Source organism: Harpia harpyja, unplaced genomic scaffold (genome assembly GCF_026419915.1).
Source record: "Harpia harpyja isolate bHarHar1 unplaced genomic scaffold, bHarHar1 primary haplotype scaffold_39, whole genome shotgun sequence".
NCBI classification, from domain to species: Eukaryota; Metazoa; Chordata; class Aves; order Accipitriformes; family Accipitridae; genus Harpia; species Harpia harpyja.
This window is the reverse complement of record NW_026293320.1, coordinates 1,855,833-1,878,700: the sequence shown is the minus strand read 5'-3', so window position 1 is coordinate 1,878,700 and position 22,868 is coordinate 1,855,833. Positions and strand designations below refer to the sequence as shown.

Genomic DNA, 22,868 nt, shown 5'->3' with positions numbered 1-22,868 from the left:
ATGACTGGATACTTTCAGAAGCAATAAAGTTTCTGTTGTCTTCTGCATAGTACTTATATCTCATTATAGACCCAACCTCTCTTTTGCTGATCTTTTTATGGTGATTTTGGGTATGGTTATTCCTTCTATTTCACTTTGCTTTACTTATCTGAGTGTTTCCCACAAACACATGTCTTTATTCCTCCAGTTTCTAACTCACAGTCTATCCAGATTTGCTGTGCCCTGGAGGCTGTGCAAATGAGGAGCTGTACTGTCTCTGTATTTAAACAAAATAAAGGGCCCTGCAGTGACTTGTTCTTCCGAGATCCTTCCTCCAAGACCTTCTCTGCAGCTGCAAGGAGCAGTGCCTGTGTGCAGAGGGGAAGGAGAAAAGAGTCCTGGCACAGCAGCAGCACCAGCGTTTGTACTTTCCCAAGCTGCTGTCTTCCCACTTCCATGCTTTCCTTCTGAACCCTTTCGTTGGTGGAAGGCCTGAGTGCTCTTGAAGCTTGGTTTCAGTCCTTCTGTGTGGCAGGCCTCTGGCCGCAGGCAAGGACAGGCAGTGGGCACTTGTGTGACAGAGCTGGCCTCCATAGCAGCATTTCCATTATACAATGGGATCTCCTCAGGCCTTGTGCCACAGATGCCCCCCAGCTCTGGGGCTCAGCCCTCTCCACCCCCGAGGAGCTGCTGTGCCCTTCAGAGGGTCTGGGGCTGTGGGGTGAGTGCCCAGAGCTCTGCCGCACCCTGTGGTGGGCACTGCTGTGGGGCCATGCCAGACTGGGTTGTGCTGGGGAGAGGGCAGGGGAGGTGGAGAGAGGTCAAGGGAAGTGGGTAGAGTTTATGGGGAGCTGGTCTGTTCTGGAAAGGGCCCAGGAGAGAAAAAACATCACTGTAGAGCTTGTAGTCTGTGGGCATGCAGGGCAAGGACTCACACTGGGTGTTTTGTCATTCAGAGCCAGGGCTTGTGGCAAGCATTCAAGACATGCAGGTGTAGGGGAGAGGAGGAGTCTGGTCTGTGCCCTTGGTGGTGTGGACAGATGCGAAGGTGGATCAGGGCCTTTGTCACCCTCAGCATCTCTCATTGGCCATTTCCAGCACTTGAAGGTCACCCCAGGTTTACAGGTGAGTTTTGCTGTGAGGCCACCTCCATCTTCCTGGTGGTCCAAAGGCTGGTTTTGGGGAACAGACAGCCCTGCTGAGCTTCTCTTCTTCCCCAGACCTTGGCAGAGCAGAACTGTCTGCAAAACCCCATGTAGGACAAGGCTGCGGCAGGACATGGGTCGGGTGCTGGGGAAGCTGCAAAAGTAGGAGGGTCATGGTGGAACTGTAAAGAGAAGGCTGCCATTGGGATCACAATGGGGGGAAGGTCCCCGCCCCTGACTCTCCCCTTTCCCATACTGTGCCTGCACAGTGGGGCCGTGGGACCGTGTATGGTCAGTGGGGCTGGGCCAGCACAAGGACAGGCACCATGAAGCAGCTGCCAGGAGGCAGGCTCACATTAGTCCTTTGATCCAAATTCTTCTACTCATCCCAACGCCAAGAGGAGCATGGGGGACAGTGAAGAGGGGGTTAACAGTCAGTATAGAAGAATTCTGCCGCTCCTTCCTCCTCACACTTCTCCCCTGTTCCAGCTTGGGTCTCCTCCATGGGATCCCACAATATTTGTGGTCAAGGCTATGTGGTGTTCATTTTTTTCTGCCCTACCTTTCTCCTTTATAATCGCAGAATCACAGACATGTTGTGATTGGAAGGGACCTCTGGAGATCATCCAGTTCAACCCTCTCAGCTGAGGAAGGCTCAGCTACAGTATGTTGCTCAGCACCTTATCTAGGTGGGTATGGAGTACCCCCATGGATGGGGACTCCACAACCTGTCCGGGCAGCCTGTTCCAGTGTTTCACCACCCACAGCGTCAAATGATGTTTTCTTGGGTTCAGATAGAATTTTATACACATTAATAAGATCCCCCTCAGGCTTTTCTTCTCCAGGCTGAACAGTCCCACATCTCTCGGCCTTTCCTCCTAGGGAAGATGCTCCAGTCCCTTCAACCAGCTTTGTGGCCCTTTGCTGCACTTGCTTGAGTAGGTCAACAAGTTTGATGCACTGGGCAGTGCAGCGCTTGACACAGCACTCCAGCTGTGGCTTCAGCAGCGCTGAGTAGAGGGGAAGGATCACCTCCCTCCATCTGCCAGCAATGCTTCTCCTAATGCAGCCCAGGAGGCTGTTGGCCTTTGCCATGAGGGGGTATCGCTCGCTCATGCTCAGCTGCTTGTCCTCTGGGACCTCAAGGTCCTTCTCTGTGGAGCTGCTGTCTAGCTGATCGACCCCCAGCATGACGTCCACAGTGGGGTTGGATGACAGGCTGTCCTCCCCCAGGGACTTGTCCTTCTTGAAGATGAGCTTCACCTCTGGCACAGGTCCCACAGTGCTGCAGAGTCACCTGGGACAGCAAACCCCTCTCCTGCCAGGGCTGCACAGCCCAGGCCTCTTTCTCTCTGGGCTCAGGGACTGCAGCTTTTGTTCTTGGTGGGAACCTCATTCATCATGATGTTGCCACCTGCCATCTACTCCAGCATGCCTCTGCTGAGAAGCAAAGCCTTTCTAGACAAGGGCTCCCATCACTTGGTAGAGGCTTTCCTTGTTACGAGTCTGCCCTTGGCCCTCGAGCCACATATGAGGTGCTGCAGTCCTAATGGGCATCAAAGCCCACCACCTGGGACATGGACAGCGGCAGCCCTGTGTGCCATGACAGAGCTGTGAAATGAGTGGCATAAGCTGAGGTGAGGAAGGACACCTCCCATGGGTTATTTGGTGAATGGAGACACAACATGCTTAAGAGAGACCAACACAGAAGCTGAGAAGCGGGGGATGCCTTGTGTGATGTCAGGGCAGCTCAGATATGTGTGGACATTTTCTATGGGACGGGCAACTGATGAGGTGGGAGCTTCTGTGTGGGTCAGCTTCTGACTAGGCCATCCAGTCTGATGCTCACCTGGACCTGGAACTCCCAGAAGAGGAAGAGCTGGTCAGGGATGTGAGGACTGGTGTCAGCCTTGGCCATAGTGACCATGAAATTGGGGTGTCCCAGATCCCCAGGGATGGGAAGAAGGAGAATAGCAGAGAGCAGACCCTGCATATCAGGGAATGAGAATTTGGCCTATTGAGGGCACTGGCAGGTGGGGTCTAAGATGGCAGTGTCAAGGCCCTGAGCAGCATCACCTGCGGCCTCCACCCACACCTCTGTCCATGGGCCCAGGAGACAACTGAAGCCTAGGCCTGAGTTTCAGCCCCAGTTTGATCTATGCTGTAGGGCTACTGGTCTCCAGACACAGCCATAGACACAGCCTTGCCTGTCCATGGACCTTGTTGATTTGGACTTGCAGGCTCACTTCCCAGCTTGATTCTTTATGGGATGCACAATGGAAGGACTCTGTGGCCCTCCAAGTGCCAGACCCCAGCTGAGTCATGGAGGCCTAGGGCCTTTCTGCTCCCTTTCTTCCTGTCATCCCTTGGTCAGGTTTTGGGAGGAGAGGAAGGAAAAGCAGGGGTGGTTTGAGCAGAGCCATCACATGTGAAATGTTCTAAAGGCTATGCCAGTTCAAAACTGTTATCTTCTGCTGCTATCTCAGAGACCTTAAATCTTTAGCAGGACCTGGCAGCTCTGAGATGCCTCCATCTCCCTCTCTTGTAGCAATTAAGCTGATAGGACCCCAGTCACAGGCTTTCTTTCAATTCTGTTTGCAGCCTAAAGCACCCCATTGGTCTGCAGATATGCCAGGAAACTTGCATAAGGAACCCACTCCTGTGGACAAGAAGGTGGATGTTCCCAGGAATCTCAGGAGGTGTGGCATACCCATAGCTGTGCTCAGGGAGCTGGTCAAATGCCTTGTCTCCATTTCTGTTATGGTGGCCTAGACGCCTGGTTCATGTGTCAACTCTCTCTGTGGCTGCTGACATTTACGGAGCAACCTGGTCTGACCTCAGAGCTGGCCCTGCTTGCATCTGGGCATTGGACTACAGACCACCTGAGCTCCCTTCCACCCTGAATTGTCTGATCAGCGTATGATGTAGAGACCCTCGCCTCCAACTTCATCTCTTCTTGTACAGCGTGTGGCAAGGCACAGGCTCCCGGAAGGGCTGGTGGGCAAGAGACTGTTGGGGAGTCTCTAGTCCAGCCTCCAGGCTGGCTGTGAATTTGAGGAGCAAGGAAGAGCTCCAAAGGTGGAGATCACAACAGCAATCCTCCTAGTCCATTTTATTTTTCCTAAGGCTCAGCCTAAAGCTCCCAAGAGGCAATTTGTGGCTGTTGACTGTCATAACATTGGTCACTGCAGAAGAGAGCTTGGCTACACCATCTCTCCAGGTAGCTGTAGGGTCTTCTTAGGTGGCCCCATGCGTACTTCAGCAGGCTGGAGAGGCCCAGTTCCCTCAGACTCTCCTCACAGCTCGTGCCTTAAGCCCCTCACTCCACCTTGGCAAGCCTCCTCCGGACTTTCTCCAGTTTCTCCACTCTCCTTTTAAAATGTGAGGCCCACTGGCTCATGCGGCATCATCCTGATGCCCAGGCCCTTCTCCTCAGAGCAGTCCTTAGCCAGCCAGGTCCCTACCCATGCTGCTGCATGGAGTTGTTGTGCAGCTTGTGGGTTGGGATAAAAACAGATAATAGGTGAATGAAAAAAGATTAAAACAAATATAAACCCAACCCAACAGGCAATGCAAAGGCAATCACTTACCACCTCCCACAAGCAGACTGACACCCAGCCAGTCTCCCTTCAACAGACACCTTGAATGACAGGAAACTCCACCGCCTTCTTCCTCTGCCCGAGCTTTTATTGCTGAGCATGACGTCATATGGTATGGAATATCCCTTTGGTCAGATGGGGTCAGCTGGCCTGGCTGTGTCCCATTGCCCCCCAACTTCTCGCCCACCCCCAGCCTACTTGCTGGGAGGGAGCAGAGTGAGAAACAGAGGCGGCCTTGACGCTGTGCAAACAGTATTCAGCAACAGCTAAAATGCTGGTGTGTTACCAACACTGTTTAAGGCACCAGTGCAAACCAGAACACCAGAGGGGCTGCTACGAAGGAAGTGAACCCCACCCCAGCCAGACCCAGGACACTTGAACCAGGGTCCCAAAAATGGATACAGTAATGTACAGGTGGTTTGACAAGTGATGGGCAGGGGAGACAATAATTTCCCTCACTCTTTGGGCGAAGCTCTTCTTTCGACACTCCAGGACACTGCTGGCCACCTCTGCTACCAGGTAGCCCCGGATCATGTGGATCACTGCTGGATCGTGTTTTGCCTGCTGTCCCCCAGCACGACGAGGGCTGTTTCCTCAGAGATGCTCTCTGGCCAGGCAGTCCCCTTCCCCTGCCACTGCAGGCTGTTAGTCTATCCCAGGCTCAGGATCTGGCCTTTGTCTTTCTTGTATCTCACAAAGTCCCTGACAGGACAGTCCTTCTGCCTGTTAGGGTTCCCCTGAATGGCATCCCAAGGCACAGGAATGGTCCTCCCGATATAGTGCCATCAACAAACGCGGTGAGAGTTGCCTCCTCTGGGTCATGGATACAGGTGTTAAAGTGCACAGCGCCCAGGAGAGTCCCCTGTGAAGCCCCACAATGCCCCAGTATGTCCCACTGGCCTCCAGGTAGGGTATGGTCCCTTCACCACTGCGCTCTCAGCCTCATCATCCAACTGGTGTTTTGCCCATCTCTTTGTCTATCCATCCAGACCGTAATGTCCTAACTTGAGTAAGAGGATATTGAGGGACACTGTGCAAAAAGTCTTGCTGAAGCGGAGGTAAACAACAGCCACCGTGCTCCCCTTGTTCAAATATACACTTCCTTCATCATGACGGCAATCAGGTTGGAAAGGCCTGATTTACCCTTGGAAAGTCCATGCCAATGTTGTCCTATTTTAGGTGCCCAGAAATGCCACCCATGAGGAGTCATTCCATGGCACGCTCCTCATTAAAGTGACCTTGTACAGCCTGTGGCTCCCTGGGTTGCACTTTTGGCGTCTTTAGGAGATGGGCGCAACATTGGTTTGTCTTCACTCTCAAGAGACCCCTACCAATTCCATGACCCTGTAAAGAGGACATTCCACAGAAATATCAGTCGTCCCCTGTAACTTCCTTACCACTATTCTGTTTGTCCTACAGTGTATTTAGTTGCTCTACCCTTTCATATAGTTACACCTGTCCTGATACAATGACCATTTCTGAAAGTTATCTTTTCAGATGCAGACTGCCTAGGCAAAGGCCCTTTCCATGATGCTCCACTTCTCCCCTTCCCTTACTCTTTGTTCATCAAGATACCTCTCCCTTATGCAGCTGCTTTGAGCTTCAGGGAGTTAAAAGCTTGCCTGGCCTCCAGTAGTCTAATTGTCTCTTTAGCCAATTCTTTAGTTGTGTTTATCGCTAACTTTTTAGTTTCTGTCACAAACATTTCTCATAAGACTATCCCTTGCAGAAAGGCAGCCTCATTAGGGGCAGCTTGTACGTCGCATATCGATGAGGAGGGTGACTTATTGTTTATGAAACTTCATCATGATTTTCTTTGCTTTGCTTGCAAATAGGAAAAATTCTTCTGGGCCTGTGTTCAGCCAGTTCTCTAAGGAGAGCAGGGGGGAGATGATGCAATGGAGCGGTAACATCCAGCTGTAGAGATCAGTGGAGAAGTCTGAGGCACGGAACAGAGATGTAAGCCCCAGGTGGCCAATGTCAGAAGTGCTGAGGTTTGAAAGGTGAGGAGCACGGGTGTCCATACAGTGTCAGACCTCAAGGGACTGCTTTTCCTAGCTGTCCAGACCTCCAGAGGAGACACTCTGGATCATTATCACTTGGAGAATGCTTCTATCACCTCTTCTCTAAACTGAAAAGTAGTAAAAACTATCCTTTAAAAGAAAAAAGTCATGGGTATAGGTGCACTTTGAAATCTTCCTCCTTAACCACACTATGAAGTTTTTCTAATTAGCTGTACAGGTCTTGAAGACTTGAAGAAAATTGCAGGAAGAAAGAAGGCTCGTTAGGGCTTCCTTTACGTTAATGAGCCCCATGGTGTGTTTGAGGCTGAGTCCATGAACCTCAGCTACTGAGAGCAGACTGAAATGAACTTCTGAAGAAGTCAAAGTCAGAAGCAAAGTACCTTGAAGCATTAATGGGCCCCACTGAGGCCCATTACTGACAAAGCCTCCCCAGGGACTCGTTAGAGCACATAACTGGAGGCTGTGATTGCAGGTAGGCAAAACCCCTGTGCAGGTGGCTGTAATGCTGAGAAAACCCTTGGTTTGTTTCATGCAGCAGAAAGGCCAAGCCCTGATCCTCAGGCCCTGGGAGGCAGATCCTGTCCCTCATGCATGGCTCAGGGCTCTTCCTGGGTCAGCAGGACGTGAGGGTGAGCAATGCCAAGTGTAGGGATAGTCTGCAACACCTCCCAGCCTCCCCAAGCAGGGGTGAGGAAGAAACTAAGTCCAGAACCTCAAAACCAGTTTTGCCTGGTAGGCCTCGGTGGCAGAGGCAGCTGACAAAGCCAAGACAACTAATACCTTGGACCTGTTCTGCCTTTCCACCTTGCCAGAGCACTTGGCCATCTCTACTGCAGGTTGCCATAACCTGTCCCAGGCATTATCTCTTTCCCTTCAGGCTGTTGACGTCCATCTTGCTTTCCCACCTAGCTCTCACTCCAGCATTTCTATTCCTTTGCTGATGTTTCTCCAGCCTGGCTGGATTTTCCTTGAAACACAACGCCATGGGCTGATCTGGGCTCTCTCTGGGTGACCTCTTGCACCACAAGGCTACTCTTTGAGTGACATTTCTTTCTCAACACATCCAGTCTGAACCTTCCAAGCTGCACTTTGTGCAGGTTTCCTTCTCTTCCCACTTCACCAAGAAAAGCTCCATCATCTCTGAAGCCACCCTTCACGCAGCTGCACTCTACTACTAGAGTGCCCTGAGCCTCCACTTCACCAGGCTAAAGAAGCCCAAGTCCCTCAGCCTCTCCAAAGAGGTTCCAATGCCCATCTTGGCAGATGTCCTCTGGGACCACTCCAGTTCATCCCCACTCCTCCAGACCGGGCAACCCCACACCCAGACACACTAGTCCAGATGTGGCCACACCAGTGCCGAGGCCAGAGGGATGAGAACAGCCTTGCCTGGGTGGCCACGCTTCTCCTAATACAGCCCTGTATGTAGTTGGCCTTATTCACTGTTTGTAGTGTTTGCTCTCTCAAATGGCATTTTAAATGATACTGCACTGAGGCTGCGTGCCTTTCTTACCGGGGATGTAACAAACCAGAACCTCCAGGTACAGAACTACAACCAAGGCACGTGCCTGCTGCTGGCTGTCAGATTCTCAGGTAGAAGCGATGTCATAGTCGACATGCCAGCCATGTGTCTGCTGATGGCCAATGACCCCAAGAGAGTGGAGATTCCAATGACCTCACACTCGCCTTCATGGCCATGTGCCTCCTGCTGGCCTATGAGCTTCTCAAACATAATTGGTGTCAGAATGATAGCCTAACCCATCAGCCTTCTTGTGGCGTGTCAACTGACCAGACAGAAGTAACCTCACCGTGATCTTCCAAGCCACGTGCCTGCTGCTGTCCCGTCACGTACTCAGGCAGAAGAGGTGTGAGAACCCATATCCGAGCCCTTGTCCTGCACGGGCCTACCAGGTACTTAGGGAAAGGGATTCTCACAAGCAACATGCTTTTGCTGGCTTGGAAGATGTGAGCATAAAAGCAGATATCCCAGTCATGAGTCGAGGGCTGACCTATCAGCCCCTTCAGAAAGAAGTGACCTTACAGTCCCTTTCCCAGCCATGTTGCTGCTGCTGGCCTATCAACTCCAAGGACAGAAGGGACCTCGCAGCCACCTTCCCAGCCTTGTGCCTCCTGCTGTCCCATGAGATCCTGAGGCACAGCTGACCTCACCATAGCATTCCCACCCATCTCCTCCTTGTGGCCTATGAGCTCATCAGCTACAGGTCACCTCACATTCCTCTCCCAATGCCCTGCAACTGTTCTGGGACCTCACGATCCCTGCCCCAGTCCCAAGGGACCAGACAGCTAGCTTAAAGTTGAGGAAAAGTGACCAAGATGAGGGCAGTAAGAGTGTGCGAAAGAGAGCTTCAGGGATTTGTTGTTCAGGTTGGAGTTTAAGGATTAGAGCTCACCTTGCAGGGTTGGGGATTAGGCAAAGGCTTAAGGAGAGAGTTTGGTGTCCTGCTGAGTTTCCCTGGCTAGCATTTAAGGTGTGGGCTAGCATGGTGGGTTAGGGTTTTGTTTAGGTCTGGGGTGAGGGCTAGCTAGGATTAAGGCCAACATGTTAATAGTAGGGGTAGAGGCTAGGGGCCAGGCTGAGCAACCGGGTAAGTGTGAGGGAAAGGGGTTATGGGTTTGGGATTTGGCTTAGATGTAAGCTTTGAGGTTAGCGATAGCCTAAGCTCAGCTAGGTTAGTAACAGTGTATTACTGTCAGGGGGAGGAGGAGTATTTAGGGGTAGGGTTAGGCTTAAGTTTACTAGTTAGAGATAGTGTAAGGGCTTAACAGGAATGTTTTCACAGCAATGTCCCCTTAACCCATTTTACCTCTTCAAAATCTTTCCTGTCTGTTGGTCCAGCCCTCTTTCCTCCCCCAAATCTCCCATTTCTTTTGACCAGGCTCCTCCTGACCTCCCCAAATGTGTCATCTTGTTGAGGGTGGCTTCCTGATGACCTTCATGACCTCAGAGTATCTCTCTCCCTGCTGCTGCTGACCAGTCAGAAGTGACCTCACAGCCACCATCCAAGGGGACATACTGTCTGCTGTGCTTGAGAGGCCTCTTCACAGCCTACCCAGCAGCACTGGAGGAAGGTGATGCCCTGCACCACCCCAGAGCTTCCCTGCCTGCAAACCCACTCGTACATCCGAAGGATTCCTGCATCAATTTTCCCACATGGGTGCTTCAGTTACCACAGGGCATCTTGGATTCCACGACCAACTCTGTGCAGGCAAGTGAATCAAGACCAGAATGTAAATTTTAGAAAAAAGTTGAAGCCTATGCAGAAAAGGAAATCTATGTAATAGCAAAAAACCTCTTAATTTCCAGCTTTTAATGATCTTTTATGAAATTTTGCTCATCACGGAGGGATGCTGCTAGTATCTGGTCCCTCAGAGGACTTTGTACCACTGATGGAATTTGATCCTGACTGTCCAGCCAACTTCCCATGCACTGCATCGTCCATGTCTTCAGTCCAGATGTCAACAATCCGCTCTAAGGAGACTACGGGAAACCACTTCCAAGGACTTGCAAAAGTCCAGGTACACAGCATGCCCTTCTTTCCCCTCCCACATGGGTTCAGCAATCCTTTTCTTCTCCTTCAAGCAATGGAGATGGCTGCAAGAGCATTTTCCCTGTCACCTTGCTACGGACTGAGGTGAAGGTGGCCGACCTGTAACACTCCCCATCCTCCTTTTTGCCCTTCTTGAAGATGGGTTTGAGATTTGCCTTTTCTGAGGATCTTGGAACCTCCTTGATCTCTCTGCCCCTTCCAAGATGTTTGAGAGAGGCCTCGTGATGACACCAGCCAGCTCCACCAGCACCTCTCTGCTGCGTCGCACACCAAAAGCAATCTTCATATCCCACACTTGCAGGTTAGTGCCCAGGACACTGCACAAGCCAGTCCGGGTCCTCTGGTCTGGTTCAAAAGAGAACCAGAAGCAATCTCTTCCTGCAGGCCCACAGCTCCCATGGGCTCTCCGTGCAGCTCACAGCTTCCCTGAGCATTTTTCTCAGTGTCCCCCTCCCTCAACCTTTCTAGTCCACAGGCTGTAGATAAGAGGAATGAACAGGGATGTGAGGATGGTGTAGATAAGGGGCTTTGTCAACCTATTTCAGGAGGGCTCTTCTGGGCATCACACACCCAAGGATGAGGGCATCATACCAAACAGTGACACTAGTGAGGCGGGAGAATCAGGTGGAGAAGTCCTTCTGCCTGCCTGCCCCGGATGGGAGATGTTCCTCAGGGTGGCAGCTCTGGTGCACACAGGATGACCATGTGAACAGGAAGGGGAGGGTGGGAACTAAAAAGCAGGTCATGACAGCAAAGAGCATGAGTGTCACAGTGTCAGTGTGTGAAAGCTCCAGCAATGGGGTGAAATCACAGAAGAAGTGGTCCACTCCACTGGGGCCACAGAACTGTATCTGGGACATGACTGAAATGATTACTGTAGATGACAGAAATCCCCCTAGCAAAGGAGACAGACCTGGCAGTTCCTGAGTCCTGTAGAGAGCAGGGCGTGTCACGCAGCCCAGTACTGATCGTAGGATGTAGTCACCAGCAGTAAACACTCTGTACCTGCAAAAGCTGCAGGAAACAACACTGACACCATGATGAGCAGAGATGCTGCTGTCCCCGGTCATGAAGCTGGCCATCAGCTGGGGCAGGGTGGTGGATCTGTAGAAGATCTCCAGGGAAGACCAATGCCCCAAGAAGAAGCCCATGGGGGTGCACAGGTGTTGGTTTGCCACCGCCCGCATGATGATGAGGTTTTTCCCAAGCACAAACACCATGCAGGTCATGAGAGAGAGGAGGAAGAGATTTGTCTAAGGGCTGGGAACAGTCCTCATTCCATAGGTGTGGGGGATTCCATGATGGCCCCATTGGCCTTTCTCCATGGAAGGTTTTAGGTCCTTCGTTTGCCCTCTAACTTGGTAGGAAACTTACGAGGAAGAACATTTTGTTTGGTTTTAGTTGCTTGGGTGTCAGACAGGTAAGTCACTGCGAGTACGTTTATTTTGTTTAATTAAAAAAGGGGTATAGCGCCCTGTTCACACAGTCGCTGGGTCACACTACTGAGGTAGATAATGAAGGAGAAGTGGGGTGGCCACAGTTTTTTTATGGACAGCATTATCACAAATAAAAAAATCAAAAAAGGAAAAAACCTCATCCAACAACAATGACAACAACAAACACTAATAAAGGCTGGACCTGCAATGAGTTCCATTATGAGTCATATGCTGAAGAGGATGGACACTCTGCAGCTTCTGGAAAACATTCAGTCATCAGTTGCCATGCTGCATCCCTGAGGTCCTGATTCCTCCTGCTGTAGATGAGGGGGTTCACAACTGGAGGTACCACTGAGTACAGAACTGCCAGCACCTGGTCCAGGGATGGGGAGGAGATGGAGGGGGGCTTCAGGTAGGCAAATACGGCAGTGCTTATAGACAAGGAGACCATGGCCAGGTGAGGGAGGCACACGGAAACGGCTTTGTGCCATCCCTGCTCGGAGGGGATCCTCAGCACAGCCCTGAAGATCTGCACACAGGACAGCACAAAGAAAGCAAAACACCCCCAAAAAGAGGGAAACAGTAAACATGAGAAGCTGAAATTCCCTGAGGTAGGCATCTGAGCAGCAGACCTTAAGGATCTGAGGTACTTCACACAGGAACTGGTCAAGGGCATTGCCCTTGCAGAGGGGTACTGAAAATGTATTGGCAGTGTGCAGCACAGCATTGAGGAACCCACAGCCCCAGGCAGCTGCTGCCATGTGGACACAAGCTCTGCTGCCCAGGAGGGTCCCGTAGTGCAGGGGTTTGCAGATGGCAACGTAGCGGTCATAGGCCATGACAGTGAGAAGAAAATACTCTGCTGAGATCAAAAAGACTAACAGAAAGAACTGTGCAGCACATCCGAAGTAGGAGATGGCCTTGATGTCCTAGAGGGAATTGGCCATGGCTTTGGGGAGAGCGGTGAAGTTGGAGCCCAGGTCAAGAAAAGAGAGGTTGAGGAGGAGGAAGTACATGGGTGTGTGGAGGTGGTGGTCGCACACAGTGGCATGATGATGATGAGGCCGTTTCCCAGGAGGGCAGCCAGGTAGATGCCCAGGAAGAGCCAGAAGTGCAAAAGACGCAGCTCCCGCATGTTGGCAAATGCCAGAAGGAGGAACTGAGTGATGGAGCTGCAGTTGGACATTAACTTCCTCTGGGCATGGGGGACTGCCCAAGAAACAAAAGACAGTGACAAGTTTGAAGAGACTTCTCTAAATAAAACCTGATGCATGTCTCACAGAAGTCCCACTGATATTGCCTCACCTGTGTCACGTCCCTTTCATGGGCTGTGGTTGGTGCTGGCTGAGGGTGACCCAGGGAGCAGGGGGGCTCTGCTGTGGGCTCTGCAGGAGTCACTCCTGCCCTACAGCAATGGGTAAGTAGGAACTCACTCTGTTCTAAGATTAAATCCAACTTTGTGACATCAAAAAGCTTTTCAGCATTGTCACTCCCAATGCACCCAGTCCAGAGCCTCAAAATAGTTCCTCCTGGTAGGCCTCGGTGGCAGAGACAGCTGCCATAGCCAAGGGGACAAAGACTTTGGGCCTTTCAGCCTTGCCAGAGACCTCGGCCATCTCTATTGCAGCCTGTCCTACACTGTCCAATGCCTGCACCTCTTTCCCTTCAGGCTGCAGACACTCATCTTTATTTCCCACCTAACTCTCAGCCCAGCATTTCTATATCTTCACTGATCTCTCCACCTTCACTGGCTGTTCCCTGAAACACAAAGCCTTGGGCTGATCCCGTCTCCCTCTGGGTGACTTCTTACACCACAGCACTGCCCTTTGAGGGACATTGTGTTCAGTCTGGGCCTCCTCAGCTTCCCTTTGTGGCACTAGTTCTTTCTCATGCTGTCTCTTACTACAAAGAAAACCTCCACCATCCCTGGAAGCACGCTCAGGCTACTCCTATACTGTCTGGTGTCTCCACACCACTGGGCCAAAGAACTCCAGGTCCCTCAACCAATCCACACAGGCCATGTGCACTAGGTCCCAAACCCCACCTTGGCAGACCTCCACTCCACACTCTGTGGTTCCTCCCTACTTCTCCAAAACGGGGAGCATCACCCTGGGACGCACCCTTGTGTGTGGGTCACACCAGGGCTGAGTTGAAGGGCATGATAACTCAGGTTGTCTGGGAAGCCCACGCTCCTCCTAACGCAGCCCCATATGTAGGTGGCCTTGTTCACAGTGTCCATACTCTACTGGCTCATAGGGCATCCCTCGTAGTGCCCAGACCCTTCTCCTCAGGGTCACCTCTCAGTCGGTCAGGTCCCAGCCTGTCCTGATGTATGGGGTTATTCTCCCCACACGCCCCTGCCGCCCACCTATGCAGGACTGGCCACTTCTCCTTGTAAAACTTCAAGTGATTTCCATTTGCGGAACCGCAGACTTTCTCAAGGTCCCCGTGGACTGAAGAACCATTTGGCCAGCTTTTCATGTTTGCGTGCAGCTCACCTTGATTGGGGTGTCTCCCACAAGATAACAGCATGAGGAATTGCAGGCCCCTACAAATCCCCTCTCCTGGAGAAACTGTGGGGTCCTGGGGGTCTGGTAGGGATAAGGCCATAGGTCTGGACCCAGAGGCAAAGTTGCCTTTTATGGCAGAGAGCAGCAGGAACAGGCGGAGCTCTGCCTGGGAATGGACGATGAGTCAGATGAGAGCTGAAGGGTCATGGGCAACCCTGTGGTGGGTGGATGTCTTCTCTGGTGCCCCTGATGAGGAAGAGGAAGTAGATGAGGCCTTCTTCAGACAACTGGAAGAAGTCTCCTGTTTGCAGGCCCCGGTCCTCGTGGCAGGCCTAAACTATCCCAACATTTGCTGAAGGGGACACATAGCAAGGTGAAAGCCATCCAGGAGGTGTTTGGAGTTCATTGACAATGTCTTCCCGACAAGGGTGAGTGAGGAGCCAGTGAAGGGGAGTGTCCTGCAGGACGTCATCCTTGGAAACAAGGAAGAGCTGGGCAAGGGTGTAACAGTCAGGGGTGAGAAAGTAGAGTTGAGGTTCCTGAGAGAAGGGAACAAGGCAAAGAGCAGGACTTTGGGAGAGCAGGCTTTGGTCTGCCAAGAGAGATCCTTGGCAGTATCCCATGGGATATGGTCCTGCAGAGAAGAGGGGAGAGCTGTTTGATGGTCAAGGATCTCCTCTTCAAGCACCAGAACAGTACACCGGGACATGCAGGAAGTCAAGCAACATTGCGGGAGGCTGGTGTGGGTGAGAAAGGAGCTCCTGACAAAAATCAAGCATGAAGAGGAAGCACAGAGAAGGTGGAAGCTGGCTGCTTTCCAGCCTCAGTGGTTCTGTGATTCTGTGCTGGAGAGAGACGTGTGTGTGTTTGTGCGTGGGGGAACTGGAGGGATGAGGGGATCCCAAGGCCAGCTCCTGGATAAATGGAGAGCCTCAGCTCAGCTCCTGGAGAGATCACTACTGTTATGCATGTCTATAGAGGCCTAAGTTTTCCACTAACACAGCCTAGCAGACAAACAGCCCAGCCCTTGTTTCTCTTTTCTCCACTGACAGTGGTTTTGCTTGGCTTACAGACCTCCCGAGACACTTTCCAGGATGAACGATTGTGCATTTTCTTCCACCACTGATCTTCCCTTGATGATGGTAGGGAGAGCGCTCAGGTTCCCCATGACCATGGAAGTAATAAGACATATGTTTGGAGTGATCAGCTGTGGCTTTTTTGTCCCACTGAAGTCATGGAGGCAGGGCTGCTCGGCAGGTAACCCCAAGCAGGCCTCATCATAGCTGAGCTTAACCTCTGGTTTTCTTTTTCCTTCTTTTCCCTCCCAAGTTCTCCTCTGATCATCCTCACACATTCCCCTACAAACAGCCCAATGCTGCTCCTTCCCCGCTGGCCCTGGCTTTTCTGGCTTTGTACCCTCGTGTGGTTTTTCTAAGATGGTTGTTGTGCTGATTCCTACATTGGTCAGTACAAACCCAGTAACTCCTTTTATTAGCTGTAGTGTCCTGCAACTTCTCACGCTGTGATCTTGTGTTGATGGCTCACCACAACCGGGGTGAGCCATCTGCACACAAATATTAACAGCCAGCAAAATGGAGCTTCACTCCAGGGAGACCCTGAGAAACTCTGGGATTTGGCCAATAGAAACTTCTCAAGTTTTTCAAAGAGAAGTGGCCAGTCCTGCTTCAGGGGGAAGAATAACCCCATATATCAGGGCAGGCTGGGTCCGCACTGGCTGAGCAGTGACCCCCATGAGAAGGACCTGAGCACTACGAGGGACACCATACAAGCCAGTGGTGCATGCTCACCATGAACAAGGTCAACTGCATCTAGGGCCGCATTAGGAGGAGCGTGGCCACCCCAGGCATCCGGAGTTCTCATCTCCCTCCAGGGAGCCGCAGTGTGGCCGCACCTAGACTAGTGTGTCCCTCGGTGGGAATTCCTGCTGTAGACAGGTGGGGAGGAACTGGAGAGTGCCCAGAGGAGGTCTGCACATTTCCTCTTCTTCAGCCCCCAAACCCCATCTGTGCAGAGCTCTTCTCTACCCACTCAACCCTGGCAACATGCAGTCCTGGAAGAACCACTGTGCTCTCCAGGCACCTCCAGATTCCCCTCCTAGAGGATGAGTGTCCTTAATGTCACCTGTGGAAAGCCCTGGGTACATCCCTCAATTACACTCACCATCTTGCCTGTCATCAGACACCAGCTGGTGACTCCTAAATCCAGTCCTGTGTCTGTTAAAGCTCACAAACAGACACTAAGCTTTTTAGTCCTGAACACATGGAGGAAGAGGAATTTCAGGGGTGCAGTTCCTCAGGCCTCTTTGGAGAAAGAGCCTGGCATGAAAGCAGGGCACCAGCAAGATCCCATTTGATTACAGAGCTGCTACGAGAGAGGCTAACTCTGAGCCAGTGTTAAACATACTTTTATAAGGGCACTAGGTGCACTTATGCATGCAAAGTAGGTACATGACTGAGAGGTAGTGATGCAAATGCAAATATTTGTGGGGACACATAAAAACCATGAATGAAAAAATAATGATAATTATAATGATATTAAAAAAAGAAAAAGAAAAAAAAACAACCACAAGAAGACACATCAAACAAAAAAAAAGCAACAAACCCCCGCCTAGAATCAGATAGTCTGGGAAACATTTGTGGAGAGAGGTGTTAATATTCTCACTGCTGCAAAATGTCAATGAAATCACTTTCTTAAGGGCATCCTTGAGCTCCTGGTTCCTCGAGCTGTAAATAAGGGGATTCACTGCTGAAGACACCACTGAGTATAGCGCTGTGTGGTGGGTTGACCCTGGTCGGATGCCACGTGCCCACCAAAGACGTTCTATCACTCCCCTGGACAGGGGAGAGAAAATATAACAAAGGGCTTGTGGGTTGAGATAAGGACAGGAGAGATCACTCACCAATTACCATCACGAGCAAAACAGACTCAACTTGGGGAAAATTAACTCAATTTATTACCAATCAACCAGAGTAGGGTAATGCGACATAAAACCAAATCTCAAAACACCTTCCCTCCACCCCTCCCTTCTTCCCAGGCACAACTTCACTCCCAGATTCTCTACCTATGCCCCGCAGTGGCAGAGGGGGATGGGGAATGGGGTTTACAGTCAGTTCATCAGACATCATTTTCTGCCACTTCATCCTCCTCAGGGGGAGGACTCATCACACTCTTCCCCTGCTCCAGCGTGGGGTCCCTCCCATGGGCTGCAGTTCTTCACGAACTGCTCCAGCATGGGTTCCTTGCACGGTGTGCAGTCCTTCAGGAGCACACTGCTCCAGCGTGGGTCCCCCATGGGGTCACAAGTCCTGCCAGAAAACCTGCTCTGTGGGCTCCTCTCTCCACAAATCCACAGGTCCTGCCAAAAGCCTGCTCCAGCGTGGGGTTCCCACGGGGTCACAGCCTCCTTCGGGAACCCACCTGTTCCAGCATGGGGTCCTCCACGGGCTGCAGGTGGATATCTACTCCACCGTGGACCTCCATGGGCTGCAGGGGGACAGCCTAGCTCACCATGGTCTTCACCACGGGCTGCAGGGGAATCTCTGCTCCAGCGCCTGGAACATCTCCTTCCCCTCCTTCTTCACTGACCTTGGTGTCTGCAGGGTTGTTTCTCTTACATGTTCTCACTCTCTCGCCGGCTGCCGTTTCTGTGTGTCCTGCAACTTTTTTCCCTTCTTAAATATGTTATCACAGAGGCGCTACCACTATGGCTGATTGGCTCGGCCGTGGCCGGCGGCAGGTCCGTCTTAGAGCCGGCTGGTATTGGCTCTGTCAGACATACTGGAAACTTCCAGCAGCTTCTCACAGAAGCCACGCCTGCAACACTCGCGCTACCCAAACCTTGCCACACAACCACAATACACACTGCTTCCACCAGGTACAGAGATGGGGAGGAGATGGAGGGGGGCTTCAGGTAGGCAAACATGGCAGTGCTGATAAAGAGGAAGACCACCGTCAGGTGAGGGAGGCACGTGGAAAAGGAAATGCTGGAAATGTATTTCTGTGTATGTACACTAACCCCCTTCTTTCAGCCCATTGCCTCTTGTGCTTGTGTCTTGTACCATGGACATGAGCCTGACTCAGTCTTCCTGGGAACACTGCAATGCTGCTACATGTTTCGCCCAAGATCTTCCTTTCTCCGGGCTGGACAAGCCCAGCTCCCTCAGCCTCTCCTCACAGGTAAAGTGCTCCTGCCTTGGACCATTATGAGGGTCCTTTGCAAAACTGGCTCCTTCTTGCCGACATCTTTCCTGTACTGGGATCTGCAATCTGGACACAGTGTTTGGTATAATCCCTCCCCTCCATCACCTGGCCATGCTACTGGTTGTACAGCCCAGGGTGCTCCTGTCCTTCCTTGCTGCCACGGCACACGGCTGCATCCTGTCCATCTCACTGTCCACCAAGACCTTTCCAAAACGCCTCCTTAAAAGCCAGGCAGCCCCCCGCCTGTGCCATTGCCAGGGTTAGTCCCCTGCAGGGAGAGAGACTGGCATCTGTCCTTGTGGGATTTCCCGAGTTTCATGCCAATGCATGCTCTCCTCTTCCTTGAAGCCTTTCCCTGAGCACAGGGGCCTGGACACCATTTCAGTAAAGACTCAGGCACAGCAGGCATTCATTCCTTCAGCCCCAGCTGTGTCTGCTGTTATTAAACCACCTTTCCCAGTCAGCAGCAGCCCTGCATTTTCCTTGTTCAGCCTTGGTCTCTCAGATGTGACCAAAGCTCTTCTGTTTGCTTTTGAATTCCCTTGCCACCAGCATCTCCAGGTGAGCTTTTCTTTTCCTACACACATACCTCCACAACAAAGGCAACAGAAATTCCTGCTTTGGACCTGTCCTTGCTGACACCTCCTGGCAGCTGCGTCATGGCCCATGTCAATGGCCTGTCCTTATGCTGGCCCAGCCCCACTGCCCATACGTGGTCTTACAGCCCCACTCTGCAGGCACAGCATGGGAGAAGGTAGAGTCAGGGGTGGGAAAGTTCCCCCCATTGTGATCCCTATGACGGCCTTCAGGTCACAGTTCCCCCATGACCCTCCTACTTTTGCAGCTTCCCCAGCACCCGACCCATGCCCTGCCGCAGCCTTGTCCTACATGGGGTTTTGCAGACAGCTCTTCTCCAGTGTCTGCCAGGGTCTGGGGAAGGAGCGAGGCTGGGAAGGGCTGTCCATTCCCCCAGACCAGCCCTTGGCCCAGCAGGAAGATGGAGATAGCCTCACAGCAAAACTCACCTGTAAAACTGGGGTGACCGCCAAGTGCTGCAAATGGCCAAAAAGAGATGCTGGGAGTGACAAAGGCCCTAAGCCACCTTCCCTGTCTGTCCACACCACCAAAGGCACAGACCAGACTCCTCCTCTCCCCTACACCTTCATGTCTTCCATGCTTGCCACAAGCCCTGGCTCTGAACGACAAAACCCCCATGTGAGTCCTGCCCCTGCATGGTCACACACTGCAAGCTATACAGTGATATTTTTCTCTCCTGGGCACTTTCCAGCACAGACCAGCTCCCCATGAACTCTTCCCACCTCCTCTGACCTTTCTCCACCTCCCCTGCCCTATCCCCAGCACAGCCCAGTCTGGCATGGCCCCACAGCAGTGCCCACCACAGGGTGCGGCAGAGCTCTGGGCACTCACCCCACAGCCCCAGACCCTCTGAAGGGCACAGCAGCTCCTCGGGGGTGGAGAGGGCTGAGCCCCAGGAGTGCGGGGCATCCGTGGCACAGGCCTGAGGAGATCCCCTTGTATGACGGAAATGCTGCTATGGAGGCCAGCTCTGTCACACAAGTGCCCTTTGCCTGTCCTTGCCTGCGGTCACAGGCCTGCCACACAGCAGGACTGCAACCAAGCTTGAAGAGCACTCAGGCGTTCCACCAACCCAAGGGTTCAGAAGGAAAGCATGGAAGTGGGAAGAGAGCAGCTCGGGAAAGACCAAGCGCTGGTGCTCCCTGGCAATGCTGCTGTGCCGGGACTCTTTTCTTCTTCCCCTCTGCACACAGGCACTGCTCCCTGCAGCTGCAGAGGTGTTGCAGGAAGGATCTCAAAAAAACCAAGTCACTGCAGGGCCCTTTATTTTGTTTAAACACACAGAGGGTATGGCTCCTCATTTGCACAGCCCCTAGGGCATACAAAAGCTGCATAAACTTTGGATTAGAAACCGGAGGAATAAAGGCATTTCTTTGTGGAAAGAATTCAGATAAGTAAAACATAGCAAAAAGAGCAATCAAAAAATGCACTCAAAACCCAAAATTACCCTAAAAAAACCACCAGAAGACAGGATGGGCCTGTAATGAGATATGAGTACTATGCAGAAAACAACAGGAACTTTATTGCTTCTGAAAGCATCCAGTCATTAGTTTTCTCAGGGCATCCTTGATCTCATGGTTTCTCATGCTGTAGATGAGGGGGTTCACAGCTGGAGGCACCACTGAGTACAGAACTGCCACCAGCAGGTCCAGGGATGGGGAGAAGATGGAGGGGGGCTTCAGGTAGGCAAAAAGGCCAGTGCTTACAAACAAGGAGACCACAGCCAGGTGAGGGAGGCAGGTGGAAAAGGCTTTGTGCCGCCCCTGCTCAGAGGGGATCCTCAGCACAGCCCTGAAGATCTGCCCATAGGACAGCACAATGAAAGTAAAACACCCAAATGCAATAAAGGCAGAGATCCCAAGTACGCCAACTTCTCTGAGGTAGGCATCTGAGCAGGAGAGCTTGAGGATCTGGGGGATTTCACAGAAGAACTGGTCCACAGCATTGCCTTGGCAGAGCGGTAGTGAAAATGTATTGGCAGTGTGCAGCACAGCATTGAGGAACCCACAGCCCCAGGCAGCTGCTGCCATGTGGACACAAGCTCTGCTGCCCAGGAGGGTCCCGTAGTGCAGGGGTTTGCAGATGGCAACGTAGCGGTCATAGGCCATGACAGTCAGAAGATGAAACTCTGCTGAGATCAAAAAGAATAACAGAAAGACCTGTGCAGCACATCCTGCATAGGAAATAGCCCTGGTGTCCCAGAGGGAATTGGCCATGGATTTGGGGACAGTGGTGGAGATGGAGCCCAAGTCGAGGAGGGAGAGGTTGAGGAGGAAGAAGTACATGGGTGTGTGGAGGCGGTGGTCACAGGCTACGGCGGTGATGATGAGGCCGTTGGCCAGGAGGGCAGCCAGGTAGATGCCCAGGAAGAGCCAGAAGTGCAAGAGCTGCAGCTCCCGAATGTTGGCAAATGCCAGGAGGAGGAACTCGGAGATGGATCTGCTGTTGGACATCTGCTGTCTCTGGATGTGGAGCACTGAAGGAGGCAAGGGCAGTGACAAATTAGGGGATTATCCTCTGATTAAAATCAAAGCCATTTCTCATAATACTTGTTCACTGAATTTTTTTCCATTTCAGCGAGATCTCTCCTCAGCTCTGTGGATGGAGCTCTGGTAGTTGCTGGCTGAGTGTGCCGTGAGGATCAGGCCCTCTGCCCATTGGCTGCCAAGGAGTCAGCCCTGCTCTGCAGCAGTGGGTTTCTTGGAACGTTGTCTGTCAGGGGGTCAGTCCTGGTGTTTGAATTGGTCAGAGGAAACTGCTCCTAATGTAAAAGTGCTTGTCAGCATCTGCACTCCCAGGGATAAGAAACCACAATCAAAAGAGTGTTTAGGAGACAGGGGGGAGGTTAGAGGCAGCTGGGCACTCAGGAGAGAGTTACCCTTACCCAGCTGTGCATGCCACCTGCCAGACACCAGCACAGCCAGGCAGTTGTTCTCAGCCTCTGTGCTCTACTTCAGGAGGCTCCTATCAGACTTACTGATCACTCCAAGTTACAGCTCAGGAGTCTCAGGGACTTGTTCAAGCATGACAGATCCTTTTCCATTTGTCTCAAAAATTTCACAAGAGTAGGAAACTGAAAACACAGACTCAGGAAAGATCCTTAACTTTATAGCAATCACTGCTTCGACCTTCCCCTTGAAAAATGCCCTTGGAAATGTCCTGGGGGTGATCTAGAGATGTGAGCAGCCCTGATCCACAAAGCACCCTCTTGTCAGCAGAAGGACCCTGCCCTGCTGGGGATTGCTTCTTCCACCCACAGCTTCCTCTCACTCTGCTGTTAGCGTTCCCCAGGCAGGCTGAGTACTTACCCTGACCGGTGGCAGAGACCCTGCCCGAACACACAGCCCCCTGGGGCGCAAGGACCCTGCTCAGAAGGACAGCCCTGGGCACCCCTGGCTGCACACCCACCTTCACACTCTGCAGCCATCCCCAGGGGAAGGCAGCTGACATGCCCTGTCCCTCTGAGGGTGCAGCAGGGAAGCTGTGCTCCAAAGCACGTCCTTTCTCTCTACACTGGAGAAACCGTGAGAGTCTTCCTGACACATCCCATAGGCTGTGGAATGTGCCAGCTTTAGGAGGTCATTCCAGGAACCACAACTGCATTGCCTTGCAGCCAGAGACTTACCCTGTGAAGGGCTGTGAAGATTTTTCTCCAAGTCAGCTCTCCTCTCTCCTCCCACCCCAGACTGCCTTTATCCTCTCCCACCACTTCCCTCCTCTCCCCTCGGTGCCTGCAGGCAGTGCCCTCAGCCCTGCTGCGCTTTGCAGAGGAGCTGCTCCTGGGCAGAGCT

The 22,868-nt window shown here is 52.2% G+C and overlaps 1 protein-coding gene across 1 annotated transcript; it reads right to left on the bottom strand.

Moving 5' to 3' along the window:
• Positions 1–20,597: 20,597 nt before the first annotated feature.
• LOC128138374 (olfactory receptor 14A16-like) lies at positions 20,598–21,533 on the bottom strand. The gene has a single exon (XM_052779666.1). The coding sequence runs from the start codon at positions 21,528–21,530 to the stop codon at positions 20,598–20,600; it is 933 nt and encodes a 310-aa protein (XP_052635626.1). The 5' UTR covers positions 21,531–21,533.
• Between the last annotated feature and the right edge of the window lie 1,335 nt (positions 21,534–22,868).